This window comes from Cucurbita pepo, chromosome 3 (genome assembly GCF_057944985.1).
Source record: "Cucurbita pepo subsp. pepo isolate OVF chromosome 3, ASM5794498v1, whole genome shotgun sequence".
Taxonomy (NCBI): domain Eukaryota; kingdom Viridiplantae; phylum Streptophyta; class Magnoliopsida; order Cucurbitales; family Cucurbitaceae; genus Cucurbita; species Cucurbita pepo.
In genome coordinates this window covers 1,554,819-1,571,696 of record NC_141800.1, presented here as the reverse complement: position 1 = coordinate 1,571,696, position 16,878 = coordinate 1,554,819, and the positions used below count along the sequence as shown (strand labels likewise).

The window sequence follows — 16,878 nt, the reverse complement described above, 5'->3', positions numbered from 1 at the left end:
AAAAAAAAACAAACCATGTGGCCTTCTCTCGATAACATAAAGCAAGCCCTAAACGTAGGTTTTCTCGAGGCTTTTGCTTCCCAATTTACCCTCATACCCACCAATCCTCTTTTGCCACGTAAGCAAAACACCGACACGTCGTCTTAGGCTTGGGGTGAGTGGCATAATCCCCCCTGTTTCCTCATGTGCTCCTTGATAAAACACATTCCCAAGGTGTCTTCTTCAAAACCCCATCACAAAAATTTCATCTTTTTTAGAGATAAATTTATAAAGCTTTGTTAAATGCCAATCCCCATCTGGGTTTTCTCTTAAAATCCCATTGGACATGGATAGGGGATGGAAGCCAATGGTGGAAATATCACCCAATTGTCCAAGATGTGGCTCTTCCAACACTAAGTTTTGTTATTACAACAATTACAGCCTCACCCAACCTCGCTACTTCTGCAAAGGCTGTCGTCGCTACTGGACCAAAGGCGGTTCCCTCCGTAACGTCCCCATCGGTGGTGGCTGTCGGAGGCACCGACGACCAGCCAAGCCCTTAACACTATCTCCATCTCCCTCAAACCCTAAATTTCACCACACCAATGGTACCAGCTCCCTCCACCACAATCACCGTCTCCCCGATCCAGACGTGTCTCCCGTCATCGATTTGGCGGTCGTCTACGCCAATTTTGTGAACCAGAAGCTAACAACACCCGGGACTATCCCGGCGGATAGTACCACGTCGAATGCAGCCGGTGAGAGTGGCAATTTGTGTGAGTTTTCCATGCAGGAATGTGGGTTGGGAGGCAATGAGTATCAAGTGGCCGGTTGCTTTGGGTTAGAGGAGAATAGTGAGAATCAAGTGGATAACATTGAAGTGGCGGCGCGTGAGCTTCAATTGCCGCCGTTACCGGGGGAGGAGATGGTGGGAGGTTGGGCAAACTCTATGATAATGAATCATCATCATCATCATTTGCAACCAACACGAGTGGAAGTGTTTGGAATGGAAACTCAAGATCCAACTTTGGTTGGTGGTAATTGGAGCCCTATTGATTTATCAAATTATGAAACATTCTCAAGGGCTTAACAAATATACATATATATATATATATATATATATGTGTGTGTGTGTGTGTGTGACTTATTGTACTTGGTTCATGTATACAAAAAAACACATTACATTATCCCATCTTTGCTTATGGAATAAATATTTAGTGCAAACATCAAATAGACATAATGATATTGATACGAATATCATACACGAGCGTGCATCCTCAGAATCTCTCTGGCCTTCTCCTTCATCTTCTTCGAAACCACCGCCATCCCTCCGCCGTGTGCCAGTAGAATCTCTACCAGAACCCCAACGCCACCGGCCTCCACCGCCTTTACTCTGTTTCTACCCCACGGACATACTGCAATTGAAATCCCCAATGCTGCTTTGAAGCTCTGCTGGGATTTCCAGTCCTTCAAACTCTCAACAATTTGCACGACAAAATCGGATGTCATGAAGTTTAGTTCAATTGGGTCGGCAATTTCGACCATGGATTTCAAAATCAAGACCGCATACGCTCGGGACGACTCGTGGGTGTCATGTTTCATGACATTGGTCAAGGAATCGATACCTCAACCGGCCCACAACAATTGAGATAGTATTCCTTGATTATAAGTCGGTGATCATTTCCTAAATTAGTCGATGTGGGACTTTCATCATCCAAAACCGGAAACAGGTTGTTGATAATTTGGAGGGAGATGGGGCAGAGGAAGTAGTGGGTGACTTCAATTTCTTCTTCCATTTTTTGATTTATGCTTATATATATATATATATATAAATATAATTAAACACAATACATAAATAAATATTTTAAATCAATATTCATATATTTATATTATATTATTCATTACTCATCTAATCATAACAATCCTTCTAAACCCATTGAAAAAAACAAATATAGAATCCCCAAAAATATATATACTCATATACCCTAATGTCTAATTAACCCACTCACTGCAATTTATGATTCTATTCAAAACTGTAAAACCAAAAACTAAAATCTATACTATTAAATTCCTTTTTTTTTTTTCTTTTTTTTTTTTTTTTTTTTTTTTACAATAGTACCTTTCAACAATCTCTTCCAGAGTGAATTTGAAATTTTGGGTTTAGGCCACGAAGTCTGGCAGTAACTGGGCGGCGAACCGTTTTCCATTTTGGATGTTCATGGTATCAAAGGCGGCGGCGGAGTGAGCTGTTGTGGAGGCGTTCATGGCGGAATAATCGGCGGCTTTGCCAATTTCTGTTCTTCCTCCTAATTGGATGCTCTGATTTGGGAGGAACCTTTGGTGGGTTGCTGCGTTTAGGGACAGATTTTCGCAATGGGGAAGCCCTAGAGTTAAAGACACGCCATTGTTGCCGGAGAATCTTGGAGTGAACTCATCCGCCTCGAATCTCGCCATTTCCCCTATTGGGTATTGCCCGAATCCGCCGAGGTTGAAATGGGGTTGGCCTAGAAACGAATACCCATCTCTGTTTTGTCTCTCCTCGTCGAATTTCATTGGTACATCGTGATTTTGGTTCTGATTCTGTTGATTCTGTCCTTCTCCTTCTTCTCGGGGTTTGATGTCCATGTTTATGAATGTTGGAAAGAGGGATAGTGAAAGAGATAGGAATAGATGAGAATAGATAGAAGCTGCAGTGCTTTATTAATGTCTACTGACTTGATGCCTAGAGGGTTACAAAATTCCAGTATTTATACCTCATACACTAGACCAGAAATAGTAAATCATGCAAATTTAGATAAATTCAAATCTACTACCAATCTCCTAAAATCTCCTAAAATCTTGTTAGTTTGAATATTTGAATCATATCTAACTACTCTAAATCATATCTTGATTTTGAATACTTTGAATCATATCTCAACACTCCCCCATGATTCAAAGTTGCAGATGTAAGTACAGAGCTTTTCTTCTGACAAGACCTTCGTAAGTATGTCTGCTTTAACCCGTACATTGTCTGTCTCAGCTTGTATACCTTTGTTTCTTTGTCTTCCTTTATGAATCCCTCTGGCGGTCTTACATAAACCTCTTCTTGTAAATCTCCATAAAACTTTTCGTTTGGTAGGTAAACCATATCCCATGTTTCATCTTTCTTAAAGGACTGCATCTCTACTGTCATGGCTTTCTTCCCGTCTTCAGTTGCTTCTTCATAATTCATAGGGTCTGAAACAGTAAGAGCAAATTGACATGATGCATATATGTCAGCTAAAGATTTATACTTCCTTGGAGGTGTCTCATCTGAAAGTTCTTCAAGAGAGGAATTGCTGTTAAGTGATTCTGAAGATGATGAATTTGACACACTTTGTGTTGCAGTGGATGCACTGGGAGATGCACTGGAGTTGACCCTTGTCTCTTCATTTGGGGAAACTTCAACTGTAATCTTTTGCTGCTCCTGTTCTTTACTCCAATCCCAACTCACGTTTTCATTAAATATTACATCCCTTCTAACTAAAATCTTTTCACTAACGGGGTTGTATAGTTTATATGCCTTTGATTGAGTACAATAGCCAATGAAAATGCATTTTTCAGATTTTTCATCAAGCTTTTGACGAGTTTGAGGATGTTTCAAAGCATAAGCAACACAACCAAAGATTCGTAAATGACTTACAGATGGTTTCCTTCCATGCCATGCTTCATAAGGAGTTCGATTCATAACCGCCTTTGTTGGTGAGATGTTTAATAGATAAACAGATGTTGCTACGGCTTCGGCCCAAAATTGGTTTGGAAGTCTCCTTGCTTGTAACATACTTCTTGCCATCTCCACAATAGTTCGATTTTTTCGTTCAGCGATTCCATTCTGTTCTGGAGTGTAGGGAGCTGTTAATTCCCTTTGGATGCCCTCTTCTTCACAAAAGAGATTGAAATCTTTAGATACGAACTCGCCACCTCTGTCTGTGCGAAGAACTTTAATGTGACAGCCACTTTGGTTCTCTACCATAGCTTTAAAAATCTGGAACTTCTGAAAAGTTTCTGACTTATGTTGTAGGAAGTAAACCCAGCTCATGCGACTATAGTCATCAACGAATAGTAAAAAGTATATACTTCCACCCAAGGACTTCGTTTGCATTGGCCCACATAAATCAGCATGAATTAGTTCTAGATAATGTGAAGCTCTTTTAGCTTTTCCAACAGGAAAGAACTTCCTAGTCTGCTTGCCATAAATGCATCCTTCACATAAATTAGTTGAGTCAATTCTTGGTAATCCGAAAACCATACCTTTATCCCTGAGTATTTTCAGGCCGTTCATATGAAGATGTCCATATCTGAGATGCCATAATGTTGAATCATCTTTCATGCTAGCAGTAAGAGCAAAATCCTCCATGTTAGAAACATCAAGTGGAAACATCTTATTTGAAGTCATGGCAATTTCAACTTTATGGCCTGATTTCTTATCTGTGATGACACATGTGTTATCATCAAATAGAACTGAGTGTCCTCTGGTCATCAATTGTCCAACACTCAATAAATTGTACCCTAAATCAGGTACAAATTGAACATTATCTAATTGTTTTATCTTACCGTGACTGGTTTCGACTTTCACTGTACCTTTTCCTTCAACTTGCATCTCTTTTGTATTTCCAAGTTGCACCTTAATCTTTTGCGTCTCATCAAGCTCTTTGAATAAGGATTTGGTGCCTGTCATATGGTTCGAGCATCCGCTATCAACAAACCATAAGTTACCTTTTTCTGGATTAGTATCCATGCACGCCACAAACAACTTTTCTTCTTCTTCTTCATTCTCTGCTGCAAAATTCATTCGTTGATTTTTATACCAACAATCAGATTTTGTGTGACCATACCTTCTACAATGGTAACATTGTATGACATTCCTTTGTTCATTAAATTGTCTCTGTCCATCACTTCTCCACCTGTTATCACGACCACCATGGAAGTTGCGAAATCCTCCTCTTCCACGACTTCTACCTGCTAAATGAATATTTTCTCTTTCGTTATTGGTTGTCTCCTTCACTTGTAGTGCCTTTTCTTCGTTTCTTTCTGATGCTCTATTGATTCTTGCCTCATGAGCCTGAAGCGAGCCCATCAGTTCATCAACGGAGAGTATGGATAGATCCTTAGCTTCTTCTATGGCGGCCACCACATGGTCAAACTTTGGAGTCAAGCTTCTCAACACCTTTGCAACAATTGTTTCGTTTGAAATTTTCTCTCCATAGGTACGCATCTGACTGACTATTGCCATTGATCTTGACAAAAAATCAGCAATTGATTCGCCATTCGTCATGAGTAGAGTTTCAAAATCACGTCTTAGAGATTGCAATTTCACTGTCATGACCTTTGAGTCTCCTAGAAACTCCTTCTGTAGAATTGACCATGCCTGCTTTGATGTGGTTGCTGCTGCAATTCGTGAAAAAATAGTCTCATGAACTGCTTGCTGAATAATGAATAGAGCCTTGGCATCGTTTTTCTTGGTTTCTCTTAGTCTCTCCTTTTCTTCTATTGTGGGTTCTAATACATCAGCAAACCCGTGCTCCACCAAGTCCCATAGCTCCTGCGATCTGAGCAAGGTCTTCATCTTGATGCTCCACCACTCGTATTTCTCACCATTAAATATTGGTAACAACGGTGCAGAGGAAGAAAAACCAGCTACTGCCATTTTTGTTTTGTGAAAGAAAATAATCACTCGCCCTCGTGTCGAACGAACCTGGCTCTGATACCAAAATTGTTGGAAAGAGGGATAGTGAAAGAGATAGGAATAGATGAGAATAGATAGAAGCTGCAGTGCTTTATTAATGTCTACTGACTTGATGCCTAGAGGGTTACAAAATTCCAGTATTTATACCTCATACACTAGACCAGAAATAGTAAATCATGGAAATTTAGATAAATTCAAATCTACTACCAATCTCCTAAAATCTCCTAAAATCTTGTTAGTTTGAATATTTGAATCATATCTAACTACTCTAAATCATATCTTGATTTTGAATACTTTGAATCATATCTCAACAATGAATGCCACGCTGTTGTCTGAGGAATGGAGGATTTCGGGGCGTCTCTGTTTCTTGGGGCTTCTTTGAGTGATTCCATCCAGCTCCGATGAGGTTCCGATTAGTGTAAACCCAGATGGGTTTCGGACATTTCCCCCGGAGGAATTGGAGATTGAAACTGAAGGATGAACGTTTTGGTTCGGGGAATTCTCTTGTTTTGAATTGGGGCTTTTTGTCTCCATGGACTTTGAAACTGAATCTTCGTTGTTTCTTTCCCCCACCGTCGCCGGTGTCGATCCACCTCCGTTCTGTTCTTGCTCCTTGATTTCTTCCATGTACATCTCTTCCACCATTGGCTTCCATAGCCGAACTCTCGCGTTTATGAACCAATTCGAAACCTGCATTTTTGTTGAGCTCAATTTGATGATTGAAACAAAATATTCAATGGGTTTTGGGTTCAGAATTTTGATTGGAATTTCAAACTGACCTGGCTTCGGGTGAGCCCTGTTTGCTTGGCGAGCATGTGTTTATCCGAATCCTTAGGGTAACTGAAACGAATTCGAACAATCCAATTGAGATTCTGATGAAATTTTCAAAAGGGTTTTGTGAGAATTTCAGAGAAAAACAAAAACAAGATTGGAACTTACGGGTGGAGGAAGTGTTCGAAAAGCCAAGCGCGAAGAATCGAAACAGAGCGCTCCGGTAAGCCTCTCTGGGGTCTCCAAGCATTGTGTTGGATCATACCCAATTGTTGCAGAGCCCGTTGTTGCCGGAGATGGTGATCGACGAATTTCAACCGGGAACCTTCCATTTTTTTTCCGACGCATTCTTCTTCACCCAAGCTCTTGCTGGCTGCTCGAATTTGGCCGGCGATGGCGTCTTTTAAGCAGCGGAATTGCTTGGAGATCGTTTGAAGTGCAAGGGCTGTGTAGGTTCTCGCCGACCCGGCGCCGGCCGCCTGCTCGAAAGTGGATATCACTATCTGCATCTGGTGGTGGTACTGTCTGTACCTCTGCTCCACCTGAAATTAAGAACAGAGACAAAAAATTAAGAACAGAGTTGAAGAAAACAGAGACAAAAATTAAGGATTCTTTTTTTTGGGATTTTTTGTTGTGTACCTCATCAAGCATGCTAATAAGCTTTACTTTCTTCATCTGAATTTCTTGTCTCTCGGCGGTGGTGAGCTCGACGGCGCGTTTACCATCGGCTTCACCTTCTAAGGAACCATCAGCAGTTCCAGTAGCAGCGGATGCATCTCCGTTCATCTTAGTTTGATTTCCGTTTCCCTTTCTTGGAGACGATTCGTTCTTAATTCTATTTTGGCTAACATTGACAACCTCATCTAAAAGTTCTTGCGCAGCCTTGAGATACTTAGAGCTAATTAAAACACCCTGAATTCCAGCAACGCCATTGGTAACACCAGAAGCCGAAGAAGACGATCCACCAGAGATCCGCAGAGTCTCCTCACCAGAAACCGCCTGCTGGGTATGCGATTGAACAACATCTCTCGACCCAAAACCAGGAGGGTATTGCGAAGAGAGACTCAACGACAAGCCCTGCTGAGCGCGTGAAGAATCACGCGCCGCCGTGGAAGTGTCAATTGAATTCCAAATATTGGGTTGAACACGGGGGAGAAAGCCGTGCAATGCGGAGATATCATGGTGGGGGTTCAAGGAATGGGAATTGTTATCTTGGGACGTGGGGATTCCAACGAATTGCTGTGTAGAGAAGGAATTAGGAGCAGCAGGGGCAGGGGCAGGGGCAGGAGCAGGGGAATTGAAGAAAAGGAGATTAGGGTGCGAGGGAGGCGGCGGCGGAGTGTCGGAGAATTGGATATAGGTTGGGTTCCTTAAAACGAGGGTTTGAAGGGCGGCATCAGGAGACTGGAAGTGATCAGAATTGGCATGAAGGTAGGTCGCCATCGCCGAGGATGGAAGCGTTCGAAGAAAAATATGATATCCTTTTTGTAAGGGAATTTAGTTCACTGAAAAAGAGAGTACGTTAATCAGTTAAGCTTCACATCCAATCCCATCCAATCCAATCCCACATTCATATTTAACTCAAATCACCACAAAAAGAAATCAAAACTCAATTTTCTGTCTCCTTTTTGTGTCTATGCCGACACCAATAAATATAATAAATTAAATCAAATAAATATTTTACACACTGTTTGGTAAACAAAAAAGAAAGGGAAAGAAGAAGAAGAAGAAGAAGAAGAAGAAGAAAACAACAGAATCCGCCATGAAAGAGATTGCTTCACAACCTTCAATACCCCAAAAAAGAAACAACTTTTCTGAACAACAAACAAAGCTGCAAACAGAAGCTTCTTCACACATACATACACACACACACACATATATATATAGAAAGAGAAAGAGAAGAGAGAGAATTTATTAATACCTGAAATTATAATGGGAAATCTGAGAAAGCACGTGTGGTTCATGGATGAGTTTGCAATATGGGAAAGGAAAGCCATAATTTTTTCAAAAACCCAGAACTCAAAAAGGAGAAATAAACTCACTCACACAAGAAAAGAACCAGAATTGGGCAATCAATCAATCAATATATATATAAAGGCTGAGAAAAAGATACCCATCTTTTTTTTTTTTTTTTTCACTTCATTATCCATTATATAAATAATTATATATATGATAGTTTTAATTTTAAGAAGAAGAAGAAGGAGAAGTTCTGATTTGACTCAACCTTTTCCTATCACTTTGATGCACCAAACCCCATTTCTGATTCATTATCAAGAATGAAAAGGAGAGGGAAAATATCTTCTTTTTTTTTTTTTTTTTTTCCTTTTTAGTTAATAATGGATTCAATTATTACAATAAAATATTATATATTAGTTTTTGATGCAAGTAAGATAGAGAAATGAAGAGTTGAAGGAGGTGGAAATGTCTGCTTGTTTTTAATTTCTTGAGCAAAGAAAATGCAGAGACAAAAAAGAAAGAGGAAGAAGATGGTGATGAAGAACACAAATTAGGGTTTTTTTTTTTTTTTTTTTTTCTATTTGGAGGGCCCTTTTGCTTTCATTTCTTTCTTTAATATCTTCTTGTCTTTTTCGTAATATCTCCATTTTTTTTTATTCCTTTTTTTCTATTTATTATTGTTATTTTCTTGTAGAGAAACAATGGGCCAACCACCACAACACCCACTTTTAATGCTTAGGGAAAAAATACAAAATTATTTCTTAAAAAAAAAAAAAGAAAAATTCACTGTTTATAAATTTAAAGTAATGTCTGAAGTCCCAGACAAAACAAACATTGGGTGTGAAAACCTCATTTTAATAGACATGTTTTAAAAATCTTCCGAAAAGTTTAAAATAAAACATCTAAAAATGACAATATTAAACAATATTTGAGTTATTAAGATATAATAACATCTATAAATCATCTATCAGGTCACAATAATGGACTATTTGACACTCATAATTTTAAATTTATTTCTATATTTGTAATTTGCAATGTTTCTTTTCTTTCCCACACATAAAAAAAATTAATAAAATAAAAAGTTTTTGTAAGTGGTAGGTGTTGTTTGACCTTATGGAAGTAGAATTTAATGTCCCAAGATTTAATTACTTTATCCATTTGTAAACCATCTAATCATCTTTAATAAAGTAAAACCCTACTAAATACTTAACCCTATCAAAATACACCTAACCCTAATCTCATTAATCAAATCAAACTATATACTAAATTTATGAATGGAATATATAATATAGTCGTTGTCATAGATAAATATAATTGGAAATTGTAACGCCTTATGTGAGATAGCGTTGGTAAGTTTGAGTCATTATCCATGGAAGATTAATGAAAGAAGAAGAAGAAGATTATGGATATGTTATAATAATTAATTGGTTGGAGTTGATTAACCATGGTAGTGACAATGATTCAACTCATTCCTCTCCAAAAACCTTTATTCTTCTATATTTCAATTGCATCACTTTCATATTAACAAATTATTTATTTTATATTTTCTGTCCTTAAAATCTAATGTTCATGTCCGTACATACACCAATATTATTGTCCCCCACATCAATCTCTCTTTAAAACATAGTATATATTTATATATTCAACACTTTACTTGGGTTTCATGCTTGTTAGAAGATAAAATTGTAATTTAATAATATGAAATGAATTTATAATATTCCTACTTTATATCATTTTCTTAGAACTTATTCCATTTTTTTTTTCTTTTTTTTTGTAGAAACAATATGTGGCATCTCTATCCTCGAGGTCATGATCGAACATTAGAACTTGAAGCGATAGTAAGAAAAAGGATGAAATTGATAGGAGAAGGTTAGAGTTGGTTTCGAGGATTGGACCCCATGCCTTTCATTGCCATCAAAACTCATCATCCTATCGAAATCGTCTTTTGATCAAGAATATATGTCATAACTATGTTCAAGCTAGCGAGTTGAATTGCGTGTTTAATTATTATTATTATTATTTTTTTTTTTTTTTTTAGGGGTAGTTTAGAGGGTTTAGGGTTTTGTTAAGAGGTAAGGGCTTTTGAGGGCAGTTGGAGGTTTAAGTTATGGCATGGTTTGTGATATGATGATGATGTGGGAGTCCAGTTCATTGAATTTCTCCAATTATAAAAGCAATTCAATCATTAAAATGCTATATGCTTTCTTTGTTGTAACTTTATTACAATCACAATTGGACTCCTGCTTTATTTAATATTGTCTCTTCTTTACCTCATTCTTTCTTTTCTTTTCTTTTCTTTTTACACCCTTTAATCATTTTCATACCCACCCCTCAAAACCCATTTTAATATACTCATGCATCGCTTTTAAGAGTGAAAACTATTCCCGCAAACTAACACGAGTCCTCATAGTGTACTTTATTCTCACTTGCATGCATCTTACGAAAATTTTTAATGGGTCACCCAACATGGAATTGCTCCAAGCAAAGCACACGGAATAGAATTAAAATAGTTGAAGATAATCAACATACTCATTATTTCGTGTTTTAAATGTTGCAAGTTTTATGGTCACTTAGTAAAAGTTATATCAAATTTAACTCTTTAAGGTATATAAAGTTAGTTGTTCGTCTATCAAATCATATTGATTCAAAAGATTTTTTAATATATTATTATATTCTCATAAATTGTCCTTTGATATCATTTTTTGTAAAGATTTTCAAATATTAGCTTAAAAAAATCAACCCCGCAATCATGAACCATTGATTTTAAAATAAATAAATAAAAATAATCGGGATTAGATTATATAAAATTACACCTCTATTTCACTAATTTTGATTTAATTTAATTTTTTTTTAAAGATTAAATTTAAGATTTAGAATTATAATTTAACCTAATATTAATTGATTAGCCGACATTAATGAATGAATCTTTAATTTGGTTTCATATATTTTAAGAATGACGTGGGAATGACCACCGAGAGGTAATGTGGGCACGAGTGTGGAGGTGAATCGCATGATTAATTAACACTAATTTAATTATGTCTACAATTAATGTCTAACAAACAAACATTAATATTTAATGTAAAGTCTATCAAATTAGCTATATAAAGCAAGCATGTATAATGCTATCAATATTAGGCTATTTTTTTTTTTTTTTTTTTTTTGCTTAAAAAAGAAAAAGAAAATACTATTTGCTTTATTTAAATAGTCCTTAATTATTATTTTTAAAGTGCTTTTACGTCACGCGGTTACTTTTTAATTTCTGCTTTCTACCTATATTAGAAGATGTATATATAATTATTATTTATTTTATATTTGTTAAATAAATCAGAAATAATTGACGAAGAAGTCATAAAACATTTTCATGCGGTTCTTATAAATAAACATTAAAGGGAATAAAACGTTACCAAACATGCTCTATGAGTTAATTATTTTAGGAGAAAATATTTTAATAATTATCGTTTTCTCCCAATTATATAAAATACATATAACATAATTATTCAATTACTTCATACTAATATTCTCATAAAAGAAGGGGAAAATTTTTAATCATGTCCGCCACGTCACGCAAACGCTAGAAAAGAGGGAGTGGGACCCACGTGTGGATCTGATCCTACTTGGCAGGTAGAATTGCGTTAGAGGTCTGTTGAGGGGGTTTTGGACTTTTGGCGCTAGAAACTGGAAAGGGAAGTGGAGCCCACAGGGAAACCAATCACTGTACACGCGTCAACCATACGGGTGAGTTTTTAATTGTGCCCCGAAATTTTTTGCATTTTACGAAGATTCGCCCAAAAAGTGGGGCCCAACTAAAGTCCAATCAGAAATGGAGCTTTCGTTTTTTTTTAAATTCTTATATTTTTTTCTCTGTCCGCTTTAATTGAGGCGTGTAATTCCACGAATAGGAGGGTCCCACGTGTTTTTGGAGGTAAAAAAAGTCAAGAAAGCAACCAATAGGAAAAGAGAGATGGGTGTGTGGGCAACTGAAATTGCCTTTTGTTTAATGCGGGATAATGTCCCGCTTGTCATTGTCGGTTCTATGATTTGCCACGTGTCAGCTTCTTGTACCACGTGACCAACTGCCCCGCCTCTACTACCTTTTTCTTCCCTCTTTTTACCCCCTTTGCCCCCCACTTTTCTCTTTATTTACATCTCTCCCCTTCTCATACAAATTTTTTTAACGTATTAAATATATTGAAGACAAATTACCATACCTATTTCAATTTAATATATATTTAGTCTATGATTTTGAATTAGATATAATATCATTAGTTCTATATATTCACTTTAAATAAATTTTAGATATTTATTAAAGATTATAAATATTGTCGTAATCTATAAAATAATTGAAATAAATTGAAAATGGTCAAAATAAACATTATCAACTTTACATGTATCTTTTAAAGAATACACTAATGTAACATTCAAAGCGTAACTTATACCAAAAAGAAAGCATTTTATATGAATAATATATGTATATATAAGTTCCCAAACAATCGGTCAAAATCTATAATAGTTGATGTGATTATTCGAACGAAGATGGAGAGGTTGTCATCATTGTAACAAAAAAGAAACAAACTTTATAAAATAGAAATATTATTTAATAAACATATTTAAAACAATATACTCCATGCCGTGTTCATTGCTTGGGGGTGTGCGTGCATGGTAATATTGTATCATGATTTGATGATGACGTCATCCAAGGGCAATTGCCCACTGCGAGTGTGTTGTATAAATTTTCAGAATCTTGTGGGAATTTAATTCACGCAGTTAGGGTCGGGGACAAATAATAATAAATACTTATTTTGTTTTATTCATTACGTTTCAAGCTAATTCCAAATTCGTTATATAAATGAATTCACACAAACATATTAAAAAATATATTTATTTATTTTTTTAATCTAAATATACTTCAATTTATTAATTGGTTAATATATATATATATATATATATATTCCATGTGACAAAATTTAATTTGGATTAAAGGGATGAAAAAGAGTGAAAATGAATGGAAAAAGAAGAGGGGAAAATGGACATGATTGATTCATGTACTTAAATTGATGAAAGGGTGGAGTGAGCATATGGTTGTTTGAAACCAATTATTATTATAATATATGGTATGGTCTGGTCTGGTGTTTGGTCTTCTTGTTCCTTCCCATTTAATGTCTAATGATCCGTCTATAAAAATGTCTGCTGTTGAAGGCTTCACATTTTTATGTTTGTTTCTTAGTATCTGAAATTTCCATACTTTTCTTCTTCTATTCATCACCCAACTAACTACCTCTCTTCCATCCATTCCAGCTATATACATGTGGTTTAAGTAACAAAAAGTTAGTACACAAGTTAGACTATATATATATATATATATATATATATATATATATATAAGAAAGAGAAAAAAAGAAACTTGAAAATAGGGTTAGGATCGGATCTTACCATATTCTTAAGTTATTATGAAAATTAAAAAATATTTGATTTTTGTAGCGGAGGTTAGTTATATACTTTGATTTATGAATTTCTTATATTTGAACTTTATGAGATTTTAGTTGTAACATTATAGATAACTAGAATTCTTTTAATATTTTTATTTAAAAAAAAAACCATTCGAGAACTGAGTTGAGTTGTGAATGAGTGGTGAATTTTATTCAAATGGCTCGAATCAACCACTCAATTTACTTTTTTTTGGGTTGATAGAAAAGATTTTTCAAATCTCGGATAAACCTACCAAAATTTGAAATAAATTAAAATTGGTGACTTCAAACGTGTAGACTGTGATTAATATATCAAATCTGTATGCAATTATATATTAAATAAATGTGAGTGTGGAAGATTTTCAGAAATATTTACAAAAACATTTTAAATTATCCAATTATCTCCGTCGGCCAAGTGTTAGTCATGTATTTCTCTTCTTTTTTTTTTTTTTTAAGAAAAAAGAATTAATTAAAAATCTTAAAACTAGATTTTCCAAGTCAATAATTGCAATTAGTCGTTGATAAGGTTATGTAATGAAGGGGACAGATGGCAGATTAGAATTGGGTTTTTAGTCGTAAACGAAATGAATTAAATTTCTGTGATTTTAAATTCCAGCTGTATTTTCCCGACAACCAAACAATTGCTTAAATAATATCCACCATTCTACAGTATTCTTATTAAATTATTATAATTTTAACTCAACGTTTTCGCTAACACTCGTTCTTCGTTGGTACACTGCTGGATGTCCACCCCCTCTTCATGGCTAACGGCTCTTGTTAGCACTCGTTTCTGGATGAAATTAAAAAAAGAAAAGAGTAATCGAGTGAGGGAAACGTGGCGGTTGGAAGCTCCACAAATAAAGAATAAAGAATAAAGAAGAAGAGGAGGGAAAAAGGTGGGGAAATTGAAAGGTAGAGAAAGGGGTGTTGTGTTGTAGAAGATACCAACAGAGGGGAGAAGCCATAATTGAGGGGTGGGCTGTAAAGTCAATGAAACAAACAACTTGGGCATACCTAACTAATCTCTTTATTCCTATATTTCTCTCTTTTTTTTTTTCTTTTTTTTTTTTTCTTTTTTTATTTTTATAATAACATAATGGATTTTGAAGGTGGGTGACAAAATTTGTTTGTATGTTCTTCACACATTTCATTAAACTTCATTTTATAATATAGTATATATTTTGAAGTGGGTGTTCAAATTAATATAATATAAAAATGAAAAAGGTTGTCTCATTTTCATTGCTTTTGTTCATCTCTAATGTAAGTGTTGGATTGAATGTGTTGCATTTTTGTATAATAATTGGGTGAAATTGATAGGATGGGGTCACAAACCAAACACTGTTTCAATCTAATATATACTTTCATTATCAAACCCCATACCCCCCAATCTCTGTCTTTCAAACTCACTCTTCTCTCTCTCTATATATATATATCTTTCGACCAATAGAGTTCTACGAGAATGTTTTAGGGCTCATAATTGTGACATCCAAATAAAGAAAGAGTACACAAGTGACTGAGAGTGACATAGTGATATGATTGTTAAGAAATACTCAACACTAGCATGATATTGTAACAGTCCAAGCCCATCGCTAGCAGATATTGTCCTCTTTGAGATTTCCCTCAAGGTTTTAAAACCTTATAAAGAATGTTTCGTTCCCCTCTCCAACCAATGTGGAATCTCACAATTCACTCCCTTTCGAGATCCCGTGAGCATTAGGTTTAGGTTTAGTGTAATTTGAATATTTAACATTGGGCCGGATCTAATAGAGTGGAGCTAGATTGGGTAAAGCCCAATTACAATTTTGAGCCCAGGCTGTTACTTTTGTGGCCCAATAAGTAGCATGTATGTTTTTTTTTTTTTTTTTTTCTTTATATTATTATTATTTTTTTTTGATTGATTAATAGAGTTAAAAGAATAAAATAAAACGTATATTTTTGTTTATAAAATTAGGGGTAGGCTAAATGTAACACATGGAAGCCACATTTGGAAATTTGCAATTAAAGCATTTGATTAAAGTAAAAGTTTGTGAGAGTAGAGTCTAGTTATCACTTATTGATAAAGCACTTCCAATTTTCCACGTCACATTTCTTTTTAAAAATAATAATGGTGACACATTTTCATTCACTCACAAATACCATATCATATAAACACAATGTGCATGAACATAGATAGTGGATTTTTATATATATAATAAGAATTAAACAATACTATGGTTCAACATAGAAAAACTAAAATGGAACAAATTACAAGAACTAAAAGGGTATTTTAATCTTTAATGTTCTAAAGACGGAACCCTTATTGAAATATCATAGTTGGCTAATTAGGGTCAAACCCAATAATGGTATGAGTTCATTTTGTACCTATTTTAACAAAATGATTTGCTTATTTTATGAATAATTGATCTTTTATACATACCTCATCTCAAGAAATCTCAAACAGTCTCGAAGTGTTATATCTTTTTGATTGATCATAACAAAGAGTGTTCAGAGTTGTGTTAGAACGATCCCTTGGAATATTCTAGAAAAAGAAAAAGAGGTAAGTGGATACGTGACGATTTGTATTACTAAAAGTCGAATGAAAAAGGTGTTTTAAGTAAATATACATGAGAGGTAGTAAAATATATGTATATATATGTATATTTGAAATAAAATACAAACAAGTGGGTGGGGAAGAAAAAGAAACAAAATTAAATGACAAAAAGTATAAAAACAAAACATGTCTTCCACTAAATGAACCCACTATGAAACATAATTAATTTTGTGGGGTTTTTTTTTTTTTGTTTCAATCTTTAAGTGCCATATAGTTTTGTGCATATAAGAGTAGCTAAGAACCAAAAATGTTGAAAATAAGAGAAAAAATCACATAATCATTGATGTCCAATATGATATGTTTGTTTATATTTTGTGTGTGTTCATATAAATTTTGATTGTGTTCATATATATTGGTGTAAATGTTACCATATGGAAGTAAAGTAAAATGGGATTGAGTGACAGTACATACTT

The 16,878-nt window shown here is 35.0% G+C and overlaps 2 protein-coding genes across 2 annotated transcripts; one reads left to right on the top strand and one right to left on the bottom strand.

Moving 5' to 3' along the window:
• Window positions 1-82: 82 nt before the first annotated feature.
• Window positions 83-1,083, top strand: LOC111791673 (Dof-type zinc finger DNA-binding family protein). Its single transcript, XM_023673112.2, has one exon. It carries the CDS (start codon window positions 326-328, stop codon window positions 1,067-1,069), a length of 744 nt encoding a protein of 247 aa, XP_023528880.2. The 5' UTR covers window positions 83-325; the 3' UTR covers window positions 1,070-1,083.
• Window positions 1,084-1,831: 748 nt separating this feature from the next.
• Window positions 1,832-8,916, bottom strand: BLH1 (BEL1-like homeodomain 1). The gene is made up of 6 exons (XM_087122342.1): window positions 8,376-8,916; window positions 7,094-7,959; window positions 6,623-6,996; window positions 6,463-6,523; window positions 6,003-6,373; window positions 1,832-2,614 (listed from the first exon to the last, which is right to left on the bottom strand). Exons 2-6 carry the CDS (start codon window positions 7,895-7,897, stop codon window positions 2,140-2,142), a joined length of 2,085 nt encoding a protein of 694 aa, XP_086978468.1. The 5' UTR covers window positions 7,898-7,959; window positions 8,376-8,916; the 3' UTR covers window positions 1,832-2,139.
• Between the last annotated feature and the right edge of the window lie 7,962 nt (window positions 8,917-16,878).

What these genes read in the sequence shown, in the direction of transcription:
- LOC111791673 (XM_023673112.2), top strand. Translation starts at nt 326, where the DNA reads ATGGATAGGGGATGGAAGCCAATGGTGGAAATATCACCCAATTGTCCA.
- BLH1 (XM_087122342.1), bottom strand. Translation starts at nt 7,897, where the DNA reads ATGGCGACCTACCTTCATGCCAATTCTGATCACTTCCAGTCTCCTGAT. An exon ending in TTCGAACACTTCCTCCACCC is followed by an intron (nt 6,524 to 6,622) that starts GTAAGTTCCAAT and finishes AATTCGTTTCAG; the next exon opens with TTACCCTAAGGATTCGGATA. An exon ending in TCCTCAGACAACAGCGTGGC is followed by an intron (nt 2,615 to 6,002) that starts ATTCATTGTTGA and finishes CCTCTTTCCAAC; the next exon opens with ATTCATAAACATGGACATCA.